Genomic DNA, 18,651 nt, shown 5'->3' with positions numbered 1-18,651 from the left:
TCCTGATTTCCTGGTGAAAAAAAGGCCAGCTGTAATGACCTATGTTCTGTCTTTGCTATTTATCTTCTATTTGACATGAAACAAATGTCTTAACTCCTCTAAGCCTCAGGATTCTAATCTGCAAAAAGAATATAGTACTGGCTGGGTGCGGTGGCTCATGCCTGTAACCCCAGCATTTTGGGAGGCCAATCCAGCATTTTGGATCACCTGAGGTAAGGAGTTCGAGACAAGCCTGGCCAACATGGTGAAACCCCGTCTCTACTAAAAATACAAAAATTAGCTGGGCATGGTGGCACACGGTTGTAATCCCAGTTACTCAGGAGGCTGAGGCAGAAGAATCACTTGAACCTGGGAGGTGGAGGTTGCAGTGAGCAGAGATTGCACCATTGCACTTCAGCCTGGGCAACAAGAGTGAGATGCCATCTCAAAAAAAAAAAAAGGAATATATATATATAGCACCTACTTTTTTGATGATGTCATAAGCATTGCATCAAAAACTAAGTAAATGAAGCACTTGGTACAAAGTAAATGCAGTATACATATTAGTGAACATATTTAAAGGCCTAGCATAAATCAATTAGAATGATTCTTTAAAGTCACAAAAGGAAAGAGATGAAAGTTACACTCCAGTCTAAAAAAAACAACATGTATGGCTCACCAGCAAGTCTCCACTGCCACCCTCACCCCTGACAGTGACCAGAGGTCCAGTCTCCTCTCAGTAGGTCCCAGAATAACAGAGGAGGAATGATTTGTATGTAGTTGTTAACACACTCCAAGGCAAGACAGCCCTGTGAAATGAGAATGTCAGACTACTGTCTGACTTTGTATTTCTTTCCTAACTTTTGTAAACATGGTAGAGTAAAAAAGATGAGAATTGGCTGAGCACCACGGAACAACTGGACGAATTGTATTTCATGATAAAAATTTCTTTAAAAAGCCTGTTCAAATACTTGGGCTCTTTTTTCTTTGGAGAACAGAGTTCTGGTTTTGAATAGTTTTATTGATGGTATCTCAGTATTTTTCCTAATTAAAAACATGAAACTCTAAGTTTCTCTGTATCGAGAAGGGCACTCTCTCAGCCCCACTAGCTTTATTTAGAAACTACACTTCTCTGGAAATATATATAGAGAGAAAAAAACTTAATCTAGCTGAACCACTCAAGCCAACACAAAGCAAGACATGTTTTTTAAACTTAGATATTCTGGCTTCAATATGGAAAACATGTGTTGCCATGCACTTACAAACACCACTTTGTAGAACTGTTTTCTTTCTCAGAGAAATGTGAGCTAAAAGTGAATCTGCAGACCGACATCAGCCTCATTCCAAATATCCTTAGTGCTACTTCCCAGACTGGCAAAACTGGAACTACCACCGATCACCACAACAGTGGATTAATTCTCTATCTTGATAGATAGGTTAGATTCCATGCTGATGTTTTTCTCAGTTGTTTTATATCACTCTCCAAATTCAACTGAAGCCAATCAAAGAATTTAGGTTCTACCTGGTGCTCTCTACTCAAATTTCAGAAGAATTCAGTAGTCAATGAGAATTGACTGAGTTCTTAGGCAGATGCATTCCATCTTGACCACAGGCCAATGTTCATGGAACTTCAGAGGATTCCAGTGGTCTAGAATCAGAGAGGATCTCCTGCCTGGTTGACCTCTCCACCCCTCAAAGCATTGCTACCCAGGCTTTTACCTGCAGCAGAACCCGCTACCCGCAATAAACCTTTGCTATTTCAAATAACCTGGCAGCTGATACGAGATAATGAAGCAATCCTGAGCTATATTCCACACCATCACATCTTCGCATTTGAGCAAGTGGGGAAGAGGGGAGAGTGGACAGCTGGTCAACCTCTAACCTGCACCAGGTGCTTTGCATGAGTTACGTTTTTCGCTCAACCAGCCCTGCCTCTCACTTTACACAGGTGAGGCTATGGAAGTTCTTGAGAAGGTGTCAAGAAATGGGCTCAGAATCACTATTAGGAAAGACAGAGCCAAAAATGCCAGCCACAGACTGATTTCAAAGATTGTTCTTCTCACCGTCCCAATCTACTTCCACTGAGGCCAGTTTAAAGACCCGAGTCAAAGGGACTGCTGGAGAGCGCTTTGAGCTTTTGCCCGCAATGCTCTTCTGTGTACAAGGCACAGAAAGCCTCCCTATCTTTTAAACCGCCTTTACCAGGGGTAGCCAGGGTGTCTGTAGAGACGTCAGACCGAGCAAGAGAGATCCAAGGAGGCAAGGGGTAGGCGCCCCAGGGGCATTCTCATTTGGCACCGACAGGCTGCCCTGGGAGTTACCGGCCTGGCTCCAGGTAACGGCGATTTCGGGAGGTGGCGCAAAGGGAGAGAGAGGTGGCAGCGCCGCCGGGCTCACCTGAGGAAGAAGAAATAGGAGTAGTCCTGGACCACGGTGTGGGAGTGGCACGAGAAGTAGCCCAGGCCGGTGAGGTTGAGCCTGGAGCCGGCGGGCACCTCCAGCATGCTGCCCCACGCCTGGTCGCACAGCATCTCGACCTCGGCCGAGTAGAAGAGGCCCCCTTGGCCGGCGTGGTACTGCCAGGGCAGGTGGTTGTAGAGGCCGGGCGCCTCGGGGTGCAGCGCCAGCACCCTGGCGTACACAATGGTCTCGGCCAGCTCGGCGCGGCAGCCCTCGCTCAGGGGCCTCCACTCGGAGGGCAGCTGGCAGGCGCGCGCGGGCGCTGGGGGACCCGCCAGGCAGAGCGCGGCGAGCAGCAGCTGGCGCAGCATGCCGGGCCCTCCCGGGGCGCACGGGGCGGCGGCGGGGAGCCCGGGGAGCCCGCCGGCCCGGGAAGGGCAGCCCTGGGCGCTCGGCTGCTCGGGCCGCTCCTGGGAGCTGGGCGCACCGCTGTCTCCGCCGCGGGGCTCGGCATGCCCGGCCCTGGCGCGCCACGCTTTAAAAGGGTCCCGGGGACAGGACGCGCCGGGCGCCCGCCTCCCGCCCTGCCCCCTGCGGCTGGGGGGTGGGCGGGGGAGGGGCGGGGACTCGGGCGGGTCCCGGCGCTGGCTGGGGCGGGGACCAGGGACTCGGAGAACGCGGGGACGCCTGGATCCAGCTAGCCCTGACTTGGGGACAGCGGCCCAGCCCTCTCCTGGCGCCCCACTATGGAAGGGTTTGCCAGGCGTAAAGCCTGTTTGTAAACGCAAGGCATTCATAAAAGAATGACTCTTAATTTGCACGATTACTAAGTTTTTACATTTTCTCTGAATTTCAGAGTGAAAATACATAGAAACCAAATCTGACTTTATCTTCCCAGAGATTAACTAGGAAATTCAGTGTGGGCTGAAAAGGTTTTTTAGATCTCGTGCTCTCTCAGATTTGCTTATTATTTAATGAAGATCTTAGAAAAGCTTTGATAAAAGATTCCAAAAAGCAATCATTTGGCCCTGATTTTCTTAAAACTAGATGGTTTCCATAATCCCTGCTTCCATTTTCTCAACACTGTACACCCGAGAAATACATTCAGAAGTAAATTCCAAACACCTTTTCACATCAGTGAGTGATTTTGAGGATACTCAAACTCCACAGTTCCATCTTTATCTCTAAATGCAACAGGTTTCTTGTTTTGTTTTGTTGTTTTTTCTTGAGACAAGGTCTCCGTCTGTCACCCAGGCTGGAGTAGTGACTTGATCAGGGCTCACTGCAGCCTCAACCTCCCCTGGGCTCAGGGGATCCTCCCAGGTCAGTCTCCCAAGTAGCAGGGAATACAGGCACACCGCCACCCCAGATGATTTTTTTTTCTTCAGTAGAGACAGGCTATGTTGCTCAGGCTGGTCTCAAACTTCTGGGCTCAATCGATCCTCCCACCTCAGCCTCCCAAAGTGCTGAGATTTCAGGCCTGAGCCACCACATCCAGCCTGAATATTTAAATTATGCAATTTCATAATGCTATTAGTCTCCCAGAGCTGCCATAGTAAAATACTCTAGACTGGTGGCTTAAATAACAGACCTTAATTTCTCAGAGTTCTGGAGGCAGGAAGTCCAAGATTAAAGTGCCAGGGTTGGTTACTGGTGAGGCCTCTCTTCCTGGCTTACAGACGGCCACCTTCTCACTGTGTCCTCACGTGGCCTTCTCTCTGTGTCTGATGGAGAAAAAGTGAGCCCTGGTCTCCTCCTCTTCTAACAAGGTCACCAGTCCTATCGGGTTATCACCCCACCCTTACATCCTCATTTAATTACCTGCCTGAAGACCCTATTTCCAAATACAGTCACATTAGGGAGTTAGCACTTCAACATATGAATTTGGAGGTGGGAGGGAGACACTATTCAGTCTATATGAGCTGTTTAGCAGGTGTTCTGCAGGTTTGCTAGAGAAAGAGAGCAGGGATCCCAAATGGTTTATATTCTGGGCAGGCAGACTCACAGCACACATTGCCAAGTTATAATAAGAATTGCTAAACTTTAGTCATTGTTTGACCATGGGCCAAGTACTGTTGTAAGGACTGTACATATGTCATTTTAATTAATTCTCCAAACAACATTCTGAAGTAGATATAACTATTATCCTCATTTTACAGATAAGAAAACAGGCACAGGGAGGTTAATTGACACCAAAGATCACAAAGCTACAAGATGACCAAGCCAGGATTAAGCCGCCAGCATTTGGACTCCAGAGTCCATGTACTGAACACAACACTAGAATAGGGCCAAATATAGGAAATGCTCTAAAGACACAGGTCGGCCCTTTAACCAGAATATACACAGAGCAAATCAAGATAAAAACCTTAGCAGAATCACCAACCATGGCTCAAAGAGTGTGCAACTGACCTAACATTAATTTTGTATCACCCAGAATCCCTGCTCTATTTTAGTACTATACTGTAACTTATGTAGATAAGATAGTAAGAAAGTTTTTATTATTAATTGCATCTTCAAGTGCCTTGAAGACCTGGAAAAGATTTGTCTACCCCTAAAAGACTGTAAGGCCCTGTCTTTTCTTTCCACATAGGTGAGCAAATAAATAAAAATCAGCAAACATGGCTGTTTTTTCTCTTCTTGTATAAACTTGACAGAATCAAAACTCTTCCAGTACTTCCCAGAATGTATTTTGCAGAAGTGAGTACCTGCAAGAAATCGTCCTCGTGGATTCAGCAGACACATGGGTCATGCTTTTCTCCTCTGTAAGATCTGGCAGAGTGCCTCGCTGATTGGGTTTCTCTTCCTGATCGAGCCACTGCAGCGTACCCTAGTGAGCAGTTCCCCTCTGGGGACCAAGACTTCCAAACAAGCTGAGCTCAAGGTAGCCAGGAGGGGAACAAACCTTCTATGAGTGAATTATTGGGTTTAATAGTGACATGAGCCACTTCCATCTCTTGATTCCAAGACCCGTGTGTCCTGGCTGTGAGGTGGATAGCACCACATATGTTCTGTTTCAAAGCACACACAGTAAGTACACTTTGAGATGGACTCCATCATTTCAGCGTGGTGACTCCCGACTGACGCTATAATTAAGTCTTCACTAAGCTGTTACACCTGTCAGAATTTGTCCAGTTTCTTCCAGGTGATGGGACATGTGGTAAAACCAGTTAATTCTATGGCCTTAAGACCACTGCTGCTCTTCACTACTGTGAAAGAAGCAATGCTATGGGAATTATTGATCAGAAACATCATTATGGGAAATTCCATGATAGTGGATAAGGTGCCCAGTGAGTCCATAGATGGTGCTACTGGCAGAAGCATTATTGCAAGGAAGGCATATCCATGTCCAGAATGTGTCTATTTCAGTGAGGACAAATCTCTGACCTCCACTCCCCACCACAAGATGGAAAAGGTTCGATGGAATCAACCTGCCACCAGGTGGCTGACTAGTTCCCCAGGTGAATGGTGCCTCATTAGGGGATCCATGCTGGCCTCTATTGTTGACATATTAGGCTCTCAGCAGTAGTGTCAGCCAGGCGAGCCGTGGTAAGAGGAATTCCACATTGTTGAGGCAATGAATACCCTCTGTTTCTACCACTATGGCCACTCTGTTTATGGGCTCATTGAGTAAGCACTAGAGTGAGCAAGAAAAGAGACTGACAGACATCCACTGAGAACATCAATTTCCCACCTAATCACTAAGAACTTCCCCTCCAGTGAATGCACTTTGGGTCACAAATATCTTCACAGTTGGTAACCATTATGAGATGTCCATTCATTCACCTCTTCCCAAGATGTCCTTGTCATCAATCTTCTGATCCTATTTATTTCAAGTCCCTAACTATCCATTCAAACCACTAGCAATTGCCCACGAATCAGTGTCCGTGTGTACTACCAGCCATATGTCTCTCAGTCTAGACATAGCATACAATGAAATCTGCTGCTCAAAGTTATATCCACTGGGAGAATTTTTTCTTCACCAGTGTCCTTCAGGATCACCCCTGAGTGAAACTGAGTAATATCTGTGTGTAATACAGAAAAATCTGTAAACCAGTCTTGTTATTTCTTCCTCATTCAACAGGAGTATCTTCAAGAGGCTATAAACCATATGAATGGAAGAGGCAACATACTTTCAGAGTCAAAGGAATCTAAGCCACTTGCCCATACAACTTGCTTGTACCATCTGGACCTGCCCAACCCCACTCTCTTGGATACCATTTCCATTTGATAGTAGATTGCTGCTGTGCACACATGGCCTTATGTCTAGGAAGGTCATACAACACCCAGTTCATGATGAGAAGTTCATATTACATAATCACCCAGCATACCATGGTTAGGCATTCAATCTCTTCCAAAGCCTAATAGCAAGAGAGATGCTATTTTTCAAAAGGCAAACAGCCATATCCAGAATAAGGCATAGATGTGCACTAAAACCCTAGAGTTTGGTGCTGAAATTTTCCTTTTGATGCTTGCTAAAGACTCCATACAACATTCCCATTTGTCATAAGTACTTTATCACTGGACCTTCTAGATAATAAGGCTCAAGTGATACAATGGCTTGTACACAGCCTGAACTTGCTGCAGAGACGTCTCAGAACTTGCTCAATACCACTTGAAACTGGCAGCCTTACAGATAACTCTATAGATGCATCTGAAAAGCACATTTAAATGTGGCATATGTTCCCTCCTAAACACAAAAAGGCTGAACACACATTTTTTCTCTTTTCCCATTGTAGGTCATCTAAGGACCAGCAACTTTCCTTTTGCCTTGGAGGAGTGACAATTGAGCCCCCAGAAACTACACTGAGGTGGCAGGCCCCTGAATTTTTGTGTGGCCTATCTCCCACCTTATATCTTACCAAGGCCTCTAAAGTATATGGTGTTTTGTGAACATCAGATCCATTCATCATAATGTCATCCATGAGGTAATCCAATGTGATATTTTGTGGAATGTCAAGACAATCAAAATCTCCGCAGAATAAATGTGATAAAGAGCAGGAGAACTGACATAGCCTGAGGCAAAACTGAAAGTATACTGTTAGCCCTGACAGGTAAATGCAAACTGTTGCTGGCAATCCTTGCAAATCAGTGAGGAGAAAAAGGCAGGTCAGTAGCTACAAAGCAAATGCCAGAAGACATATCAATTTGCCCCAGGAAAGATACTACATCTAGGACAGCAGCTGGAATTTTAGTTACCACCTCATTAAGTTCATAGTAGTCCTCACTCACTCTTTAAGACCCGTGTGAGTTGTGCACAGACCAACTGATGAATTCAGTGGAGATGTGATAATTATCGCCACTTCTTTCAAGTCTTTGATGATAGCATGGATTTTTGCAATCGCCTCAGGGATGCAATATTGCTTCTGATTTATTCTCTTGGTAGAAATGACAGTTCTAGGAGCTTCTGTTTAGCCCTTCCAACAATAAAAGCCATCACTCATGGGTCAGAGAGAAAATGTGGGGGTTTGTCAGTTATCAACTTTGGTCCCTTTGGAGAAGTCTTAGAGGAGGATTTATGGTGTGTGCACGTGGCAGTGGTGCAGGGTCCTTCCTCAAGGGCACCTGGCGTACCTTTCAGTCAAAAGGCTCTGTGTCTATACATTTACTTATGTCTAAAAGCTGGGTAAGGGGCTTCAGTTCCTGTGTGTGGGAATTCAAGTCAGGTTTTCAGCTACCAGAGTTTTTGCTGTTACATAGATCAAGCACTGCACTAGCAGGCTGCCCACATATTTACTTTCAAGAGACATCATGATCAACTATCCACTGTCAAAGATCTCTGCCAATCAAAACATTCTGATTACTTGTATGCCCCCACTAACCTTTATGGTAGAGGTACTTACCTTCCCTTTGGCAGTTAAGTGCTGCCGCTTGACCCCTGCTACTTCAGAATTCTATCATTCCTTTAAAATCTGGGAACCCTTTTCAATGGCATCATTCTATACTAGAGTCATAACTTTTCTAGAAAGAGGAGAAACCACAGAGATGTTCGAGGATGCAGTACTCCCTTCATTAATAATAATGAATTATTATTATAATTAATTAATAATTAAATAAGTAATGATAATTAATATTTCTCATTGCCATCATGAAGGAGATACCTCTGGGTCATCTTGCGGAATGTGGTTGGCAGGTGGCTGTGCAGGTCACACATCAAGCATTCAGTTCAACCTTCCTAACTCCCTAAGCCTTTGGATTCCCTCCTCTACATTGTTTCAGGAAAGCTCTGGCATCTCAGCCTCACTGAATAGAGGCCACCATTGAATTCCTTCAAATTTTAGTCAAACAATCAAGTAAGCTATTAGAGTCACCTCTAGAAGTATATTAAATTTGTACTCTCAAATGCATCAAAACAATAAATTTTGCCAAAACTAGTATTGTATGGGGCCCACTTTGGTTCTGCCTTGAGTCTGCTGATATATATATTTAGGTAGTCTTGAAATTTCTTTAATGTCTGGGGTCTTTCCTCCTGGATCATAGTGTGTACCTGTCTCCCGGGACATGCTGAGCTTTTACCTTCGTTATACCACTAGTTGAACTTAATTATGACTACAATTGCCTTATAAAAGACACTTTTGAAGCAATAATGGAGGTACACCCTCTTGAAGATAGACTAAGTACTGTTAAATATGTCCTTTCTTCCTAAAATAATTTTTTAAAATCCCAATACAAAATAGTGGAAAAATTTTTAGTTATGTAAAAAATGTTCTAAGTTAGTCATGAAAAATAAATGAGTTTTTCCTCTTTCTTCTTTTCTTCCTATCTCTTCCTGAAAAACTCAGCTCTAAAAGTCTTTAGCCGGGGCTAAGCAAGTTAGGTCTCCAAGCTGGGCAGGATAAGAGATGGAAGAGACATGCAAGATAGGAGGAGCTTCTGTCTGGGGCTTCCCACTGCAGGTATGAGCCACAGGGGGTGAGGAGGGCATCAATGCAGGGGAGTGGCCCACTACAGGATGTCAGAGCCCAAGAAGGGTTAAGGAGAGTCCCTGCATAGGAAGAGCCTGTCATGGGGGTACTGTCAGGGTACCCTGTCATGGGGTTGACCATGTGAGAGGGCAGCCTTTGCAGAGACTCAGCGTCTAGGCAAAGAGGGGCCTCCTAGGCATGCAGCCCAACAGGGGTTTCAGAAGCCAACAGGAGTAACATCCACAAGGATGTCAGTGCATGAGCAAGTACAGGGGACTCCCATGTGAAAGGGCATGACCCAGTTCAGAGAATCAGAGCATGGTTAGGGTGAGATGAGTGTCCATGCAGAAGGGCAGCCCAAGCCAGGGAGTCAGAGGCCAAGCAGGGCAATGAGGATGTCCACGTTGGGGGAGGCAGCAGCAGTGCAGTGAATGCCAGACTCCAAGTGTGATGTGGAAGGCATGGTGTGAGCTACGGGATGGGAGTAGTGATAGGAGAATAGTTACACACAAGAGGTTGATCAAATAAGCAAATCTATTAAGGAGGATGGAAACCAGTTTCTCACTATCAAAAAAGGGAGTTACATATATGGAAACGAAGAAAACTAGAATGGATCCTGTGGTGCTGAAACATGAATTCATAGATTTTAATAATAGATATAGAAATCAATATAGTTGCATGTGAATTTGTGTGTGGGTATACACTTTTGTCTGTCCTACAAGTCTTAGCAATATATGTTATATGCTTACAAAAAGAGAATTCTTGATAAAACTCAGTAAGTTAGAAATAGAAGGGAACTTTCTGAACCTGATAAAAAGCATCTATGCAGTCTACTACTAAACTTACACTTGATGTGAAAGACTGAGAGCTTTCTCTTAAGATCAGGAACAAGACAAGGATGTTCAGTTTCATCGTGTCTACTCAACATAGTACTGGAAGTTCTAGCCAGAGCAATAATTCCATAAAATAAAATAAAAAGCATCCAAATTGAAAAAAAAAAGATGTAAAACTCTATTTACCCATGACATGATCATCTGTCTAGAAAATGCAAATGAATCTACAAAAAAGCTACTAGAACTCATAAGCAAGTTTAACAAGTGGAATACAAGATCAATATACAAAAGCCAATCATATTCTCTGTACTAACAACAATTGGAAATTGACATTTAAAAAAATAATACCATTCACAATGGCATCAAAATATTTGAAATACTTAGAAAGAAATCTCATGTAAAAGGCTTATACATTGAGAACTATAAAACATTACTGAGAGAAATTGAAGAATATTTTGAAAATGGGGTTATATACTTTTTTCATATGTTGGGAGACTCAATATTGTTAAGATGTTCATTCTAGCCAAACTGATCTACAAATTAAAGGCAAGCTCAATAGAAATCCCAGTGGACTTTTTGATAAAAATTGATAAGCATAGTCAAAATTCCATACGGAATGTAGAGAACTCAGAATAGCCAAAAACAACTTAGAAAATAAAGACCAAAATCAGAAGGCTAGCATCACCTGATTTCAAGACCTACTATAAAGCTATAGTAAGCAATAAAGTGTGATTTGGTGCAAACACAAATACCTATGTCAAAGGAACAGAATGTAGTCCAGAAATAAACCCATAAATATTTGGAGAACTGATTATTTAAAAAGCTGCAGAGATAATTCACTGGAAATTGATTGGAAAAAGAATGACCTTTTAAACAAATGGTCCTAGAACAATTGAGGGAAAAATATTTCAGCCTATACCTAGCACTGTACACAAAAATTAACCCAAAATATAAAACCTAAAACTATAAAACATCTAGGAGGGAACCTCTGCTAACTTGAGTTAGACAAAACTTAGACATCATCAAAATGCCTAATGAAAGAATTAAATATCAAGCCATAGACCAGAGGAGAATATTTGCAAATCATATACCTGATAAAGGATACATATTCAAAATACACAAAGAACTCTCAAAACTCAATGAGGAGGCTGGGTGCATTGGCTCATGCCTATAATCCCAGCACTTTGGGAGGCTGAGGTGGTTGGATCACCTGAGGTCAGGAGTTCGAGACCAGCCTGGCCAACATGGTGAAACCCCATCTCTACTAAAAATACAAAAATTAGCAGGGTGTGATGGCGGGTGCCTGTAGTCCCAGCTACTCAGGAGGCCGAAGCAAGAGAATCACTTGAACCTGGGAGGTGGAGGTTGGAGTGAGCCAAGATCATGCCACTGCTCTCCAGCCTGGGTGACGGAGCAAGACTCCATTTCAAAACAAAAAACGAACAAACAAACAAAAAACAGAAAACACTCAATGATGAGAAAACAAACAACCCAATATAAAAAATGGGCAGAAGATTTTTAAAAACACTTCACCAAAGAAGATAAGAACGGCAAATTAGGGCATGAAAAAATGCTCAAAGTCATTAGTCACTAGGGAAGCTCAAAACCATTATGAGATACTCCTCCACACCGACTAGAATAGCAAAAATTAAAGATAATGACCATACCAAGTGTTGTCAAGAACATGAAGGAACTGGAACTCTCATGGAGCTGGTGGAAATGTCAATGGTAAAAGCACTTTGGAAAACAATTTGACAGCTGCTTAAAAAGTTAAACATATGATTAAGCCATTCCACTCCTAGGGATATACTAGAGAAAATTAAAGCATATCCCATATCAAGACTCATATATGAATGTCCATGGCAGCTTTACTTGTAGTAGCCCCAAACTGGAAACAACCCAAGTGTCCATCCACAGGTAGATGAATAAATAAACAAACTGTGGCCTACAATTAAATACTACTCATCGATAGAAAGCAATGAACTATTACTACACAGCAAAGCATGGATGAATCAGGTGATAGAGTAGTCAAGCAAGTGGATTTCCTCTACCAATTCATTTGGTCTCAGAAATTCTCATCTATAAAACTGTCACAAAGGGCCGGGCGCAGTGGCTCACGCCTGTAATCCCAGCACTTTGGGAGGCTGAGGCTGGTGGATCATGAGGTCAGGAGCTTGAGATCAGCCTGGCCAACATGGTCGTCTCTACTAAAAATACAAAAATTAGCTGGATGCGGTGGTGCACGCCTGTAATCCTAGCTGCTCAGGAGGCTCAGGCAGGAGAATTGCTTGAACCTGGGAGGCAGAGGTTGCAGTGAGCTGAGATGGCACCACTGCTCTCCAGCCTGAATGACAGTGAAACTCTGTCTTAGAAAAAAAAAAAAAAAAAACTGTCACAAAGAAGTCATCTAAATAGGAAGAGAAGAAATCAAGCTATCCCTGTTTTTAGAAGACATGATTCTATATCTAGAAAATCTCATAGTCTGTCACCCAAAACTTCTTGAACTGATAAGCAACTTCAGCAAAGTTTCAAGATACAAAATCAATGTACAAAAATCAGTAGCATTCCTATAGACTAATAGCACTCAAGCTGAGAACCAAATCAGGAACACAATCCCATTCAGAATTGCCACAAAAAGAATACAATACCTAGGAATACAGCTAACCAGGGAGGTGAAAGATCTCTACAATAAGAATTACAAAATGGCTGCTCAAAAAAATCAGAGATGATACAAACAAATGGAAAAACATTCCATGCTCATAGATAGAAAGAATCAATATCATTAAAATGCCTATATAACATGCTATAACGCCCAAAGCAATTTATAGATTTAGTGCTATTCCTATCAAACTACCAATGACATTGTTCACATAACTAGGAAAAAACTATTCTAAAATGCATATGGAACCAAAAAATGGCCCAAATAGCCAAGGCAATCCTAAGCAAAAAGAACACAGCTGAAGGAATCACATTGCCCAACTTCAAACAGTACTGTAAGGCTACAGTAATCAAAACAGCATGGTAGTGGCACAAAAACAGACAGATACACCAAGGGAACAGAATAGAGCCTAGAAATAAAGGCACACACCTGCAACCATCTGATCTTTGACAAAGCTGACAAAAACAAGCAATGGGAAAAGGACTCCCTGTTCAATAAATGGTGCTGGGATAACAGGCTAGCAATATGCAGAAGATTGAAAGTGGACCCCCTTCTTACACCATATACAAAAATCAACTCAAGATGGATTAAAGACCTAAATATAAAACCTAAAACTATAAAAACCCTGGAAGATAACCTGGGAAATGCCATTTTGGACATAGAAACTGGCAAAGATTTCATGATGAACATGCCAAAAGTAATTGCAACAGAAGCAAAAATTGACAAATGAGACCTAATGAAAGAGCTTCTGCACAGCAAAAGAAACTATCAACAGAGTAAACAGAAAACCTACAGATTGGGAGAAAATATTCGAAAACTATACGTCTAAGAAAGGTCTAATATCCAGAATCTACAAGGAACTTTAAACCTACAAGCAAAAAAGAACCCCAGTAAAAAGTGGGCAAAGGAAATGAACATATATTTTTCAAAAGAAGACATACTTGCCAATAAGAATATGAAAAATGCTCAATATCACTAATCATTAGAGAAATGCAAATCAAAACCACAACATTATACCATCTCACACGAGTCTGAATGGCTATTATTAAATAGTCAAAATATAACAGATGCTGGCAAGGTTGTAGAGAAAAAAGAATGAATGCTTATATACTGCTTGTGGGAGGAGGGAGAAGTTCATTTAAAAAAAAACTGTTGTAGTCCCAGCTACTTGGGAGACTGAGGCAGGAGAATTGCTTCAACCCAGAAGGCGGACGTTGCAGTGAGCTGAGATTGTGCCACTGCACTCCAGCCTGGACGACAGAGTGAGACTCTGTCTAAAACAAGCAAGCAAGCAAACAAACAAACAAACTGTTGAGTACTATGCTTAGTACCCTGGTGACAAAATAATCTGTACCCCAGATCCCCAAGTTACAAGTTTACCTATATAACAAACTTTCACATGTACCATGAACCTAAAAATTAAAATATTCTAATAAACTGTCACAAAGAAAAATATTTTTCTATTGCTGCTGAAAAAAATTAAAGAAAAACTTAAACTTTTTATATTCGAAATTCACAAAACTAAGTGTATAGGAGTATAAATAATTTCCAAAATTTTTTTGGTAAATTTATCACATTTATTCCTCAGAAGTTATTAAAACTTTCAGAAGTATTAAAACTGCACTAAGACTTTTGGGACACACACACATATTTCCTAGCTCTGTCCACCAAGAAGGTCCAGGAGCAATAATACTCCAAAAGCAATGCGAGCACCTAGCAGCCAGATTTTGGTTTCTAAATATCATTCTCCATTAAAAAGAACCAGGACTCCTTAGAGAGATCGATGGTTTCAGAGAGTAGATGATGAGTGGACATGAAAATTCTGATTAGCCACAAACATTTTGTGCCAAAAAGTAAGGGAGTGCTGAAAGAATAACTGGGAAGTGTCACACACAGACACACACATACACACACACACACACCCTTAAAGGGGCTCCCAGTGATGCATTTAAATTAGTAATGAATTATAACCAAGAGAATAAAATAGAAAACCATGAATTCACAGTAGTAAATACAGAAATGAATCATTAGAAAAGTTTAGAGATATATACATAGTTACAAATAGCTCCCAATAAATATTTATTTTTTACAAAGAGAAAAAGAACAACATTATAGATGGAGAATCCTGTCAGACACCACGGTAATCCAAGTAAATATCATGGTAATGGAGCAAACTGGAATCTTGTGCCAGCTGATAAAACATACTGAGAACACAGCATCATCTTGTGATACTCCTGCCAATGATGCAAAATGTGAATGTAAACATGAGGAAATATCAGATAAACACAAACTGAGGAACATTCTACAAAATAACTAGCCTATAATCTTTGAAAGCGTCAAGTTCACAAAAATCAATAAAAGACCCTGTAGCTGTTCCAGATTGAAGAAGATGAAAAAGACATTCATGTCCGGGTGTGTGGCTCACACCTGTAATCCCAGCATTTTGGGAGGCCGAGGTGGGCGGATCACTTGAGGTCAGGAGCTCGAGACCAACCTGGCCAACATGGCGAAACCTCATCTCTACTAAAAAATACAAAAATTAGCCAGGCGTGCTAGCGCACACCTGTAATCCCAGCTGCTCAGGAGGCTGAGGCAGGAGACTCACTTGAACCCAGGAGGTAGAGATTGCAGTGAGCCAAGATCACGCCATTGCACTCCAGCCTGGGTGACAGAGCAGGACTCCATCTCAAAAAACAAAACAAAACAAAACAAAAGAGAAAAGAAAAGAAAAGCCAGGCATGGTGGCTCACGCCTGTAGTCCCAGCACTTTGGGAGGCCGAGGCGGGCAGATCATGAGGTCAAGAGATCGAGACCATCCTGGCTATGGTGAAACCCCATCTCTACTAAAAATACAAAAAGTTAGCCAGGCATGGTGGTGGGCGCCTGTAATCCTAGCTACTTGAGAGGCTGAGGCAGAAGAATGGCACGAACCCAGGAGGCGGAGCTTCCAGTGAGCTGAGATCCGGCCACTGCACTCCCGCCTGGGCAACAGAGCAAGACTCCGTCTCAAAAAAAAAAAAGAAAAAAAGAAAAGAAAGAGGGAGAGAAAGAGGCACGCAAAAGACTAATGTAACACACAATTCTGAACTAGATCCTTTTGCTATAAATGGCATTATTGGGACAAGTGGCAAGATTTGAATGGGAACTGAAATGTCAATGGTGATACTATATCAATTCTAATTTTCCATTTCTATGCCTTTGATTGTAGGAAATACACACTAAAGTATTTGCAGATGATGCGTATCCTATAGCAGCTTGTTGGTACTGGGCTTGCAACTTTTTTGTAAGTTTGAGTGAGAAAATAAACGTGAGAAGAAAATTTACTAAATAAGTGAAATAGCTAAGAATTTTTTGAAATAGGATTGGCATAAGTAATTTCTTCTTACAGATATTTAAAAAGTATATTATGCAGCTACAATGCTTAAAACAGTGTGGTAACTGTGCAAGAATCAACAGTCATATAAGGAGAACAAAACAAATCTTTGTTCATAAGAACTTAATATAGTTATGTAGGAACAACTGAAATTGCCAACAAACAGGGAGTGATTTATAAATTGTAGCACATTCATATATTTGAATAGTTTACCACACACATATTTTTAAACATTCTAAATGGCATGCATGTGATATAATGTTAAGTGAAAGAAGAGTATAAATGAGCTGTAGGCCCATGATGGGCTCTTGGGGTGCTGGGTTGACTTCAGCGGTAGCTATATGGTCATTCATTTTGTTTCATAAATCTGATTTATGTATTTGCCTGATGTAGTTACAATAAAAGATTTTAGAAGGACCTATAAGACCCTCTATCCTACTGGACTATATTCTTGAGATTGAGCTGGTAAGTAGATTAAATTCCATCAGCCTCTTATACAGATTAGGAATCAAATTCCAAAAGGGGTAGATCATTGCTCTCCGGGAGCTGATATCTAATGAGGCCAGGATGGGAATTCATCCCTGCTCTTGCCATAGCACTCCCCTGGGTCTTCTGGCATTGACGATGGGAGAGCTAACAGTCATCACAGCGGTTACTGTGATTGTGTGTCAGTGTGCTGAGGATGCCACATGTTCCACTCATGCAGCCCTTACGACACCCTTGCAAAGGTGGTGTTACTACCCCCAATTTATAGAGAAGGAAAGGGGGTGCATACCTGGCAAAGAATAAAGCTGCAATTCAGACTCATCAACTCATTCATTAAATCAACCCAAACTCGTTCGCAGCTGTATGTCAGACACTGGAAAGATCCCAGAGATAGAAACAGACGTGACACAATTTCTACCCTCCAGGAACTGCCCATGCCGATGAACCCCAAACTTGGGCCACTCCATCTGTGCCTATCATTGCTCTTCAATAGGAGAGCCTAGGTTCGGCGAAAGAGGGGATGGTTAATAGGTACAAAAAATAGTTAGAAAGAATAAAAAAAGATATAGTATTTTCTAGCAAAACAGGGTGACTGTAGTCAAAAATAATTGAATTGTTCATTTAAGAATAACTAAAAGAGTGTAATTGGATTATTCAAAACACAAAGGATAAATGCTTGAGAGAATGGTTACCCTATTTTTCCTGATGTGAGTATTACACACTGCATGCCTATATCAAAATATCTCATGTAATCCATAAATATATACACCTACTATGTACCCACAAAAAGGTAAACTTTAAAAAAATTTAATAAAACAATAGTAGAGCTTATCTGCTACCGTTTACATATGGTCCAAAGTCAGATACTTCTCCCAGTGGCAACCAAGTTACTTCCTCTCAAAATTCCCCTCCCATCAGAGTTAACAAATGAATAAACAAATAAAAACCCCAGCAGCTGTGATGCAGTTATCCCACCTGAGTTGAGCTCAAAATTTTCTTTTTCCCCTTTGCTGACTTTTTTGGTAAAGCAAAAATAAAAGCAAAACAACTTTCAAAACATTTGAATACTGTGTACGAGGAATGGGCCCAGAAAACCTAAACAGAGACAAGCAACTCAAAAATAAAAGACATTCTTCCTATGATATCATATTTCCTACTTATTCAGGGCCTTCCTTGGAGGCTCCTAATGTACAATGTAAATGTTAACTCATTCTTCCTTCTGGTATCCTTGGGAGGCAGGAAGCCAATGTTATTTCATAGATAAAGAAGCTGCAGTCCCAGAGGTTGAATGCCTTCCCCGGGGTCACAGAACTACAGGCAGTGTGAGGGGCTGGGAATGGAACTTGGGGTTAGGACTCCCTGCCTGTGGTCCCCTGGCTCTCAAGTGGGGCCTCCTTCCTAAGAGATAACTTTGTATGTTGAAACTCTGTTGGAATCTGGTTCTATAAAAGGAATGCTATGGAACTGCTGAGACAAAATATGCATTTTTCTTCCCCTGCACATTAATACAGGGTACATCTTCAAGAGGCGATTTAGCACATGTAAGCACTGTCTGCAATACTTCCACATTTATCCAGTGTGGGGACTAATATTCAGCCTGAATGACCCAGTGCCAAGTCCATGACAATTCTGTTCTATTGGGAGAGGACAAAAACAAAGGACTGAACTCTAGACATCATGGTCTCTGCCAGTTTAAGCATCTGTGGTTCTAAAAGGAATGAGCTAGGTCTGAGGTTGCGGAGCACCTCGTACAAATGTGTTACTCTTTGGGAGGTGTCATAGCACTTTGTTAAGCAATGTGCTGGTGTCCTCGCTCTACAGTCATGAGGAAGACACAGCCAAAGGCTTTTTAACAGTGCGCAAAATGGAAACAGGGAGACAAGCTGATTTTTCATGTAAGTGAGATGAAGTTCTAAGAACTCCTGTTTTATGGCCAGGCGCAGTGGCTCACATCTGTAATCCTAGCACTTTGGGAGGCTGAGGTGGGCGGATCTCCTAAGGTCAGGAGTTTGAGACGAG

At 42.1% G+C, this 18,651-nt stretch overlaps 1 protein-coding gene across 2 annotated transcripts in view; it reads right to left on the bottom strand.

Annotated features, from left to right (window-relative positions):
• The window catches only part of CCDC3 (coiled-coil domain containing 3), a 157,952-nt gene that overhangs the window by 98,277 nt on the left and 41,024 nt on the right, over window positions 1–18,651 (bottom strand). Inside the window, exon 1 of one of the 2 annotated variants that reach the window (XM_021943044.2) lies at window positions 2,377–2,896. The exons of the other annotated variant lie outside the window; for it this stretch is intronic. Coding sequence (XP_021798736.1) covers window positions 2,377–2,750 — 374 coding nt within the window. The 5' untranslated portion in view covers window positions 2,751–2,896. Of the gene's footprint in view, window positions 1–2,376; window positions 2,897–18,651 lie in introns of those variants that run through there. 2 annotated transcript variants of the gene reach the window in all.

This window comes from Papio anubis, chromosome 11 (assembly GCF_008728515.1).
Source record: "Papio anubis isolate 15944 chromosome 11, Panubis1.0, whole genome shotgun sequence".
NCBI lineage: Eukaryota > Metazoa > Chordata > Mammalia > Primates > Cercopithecidae > Papio > Papio anubis.
Note: the sequence above shows the minus strand (reverse complement) of the source record. Positions and strands in the feature narration are given on the sequence as shown.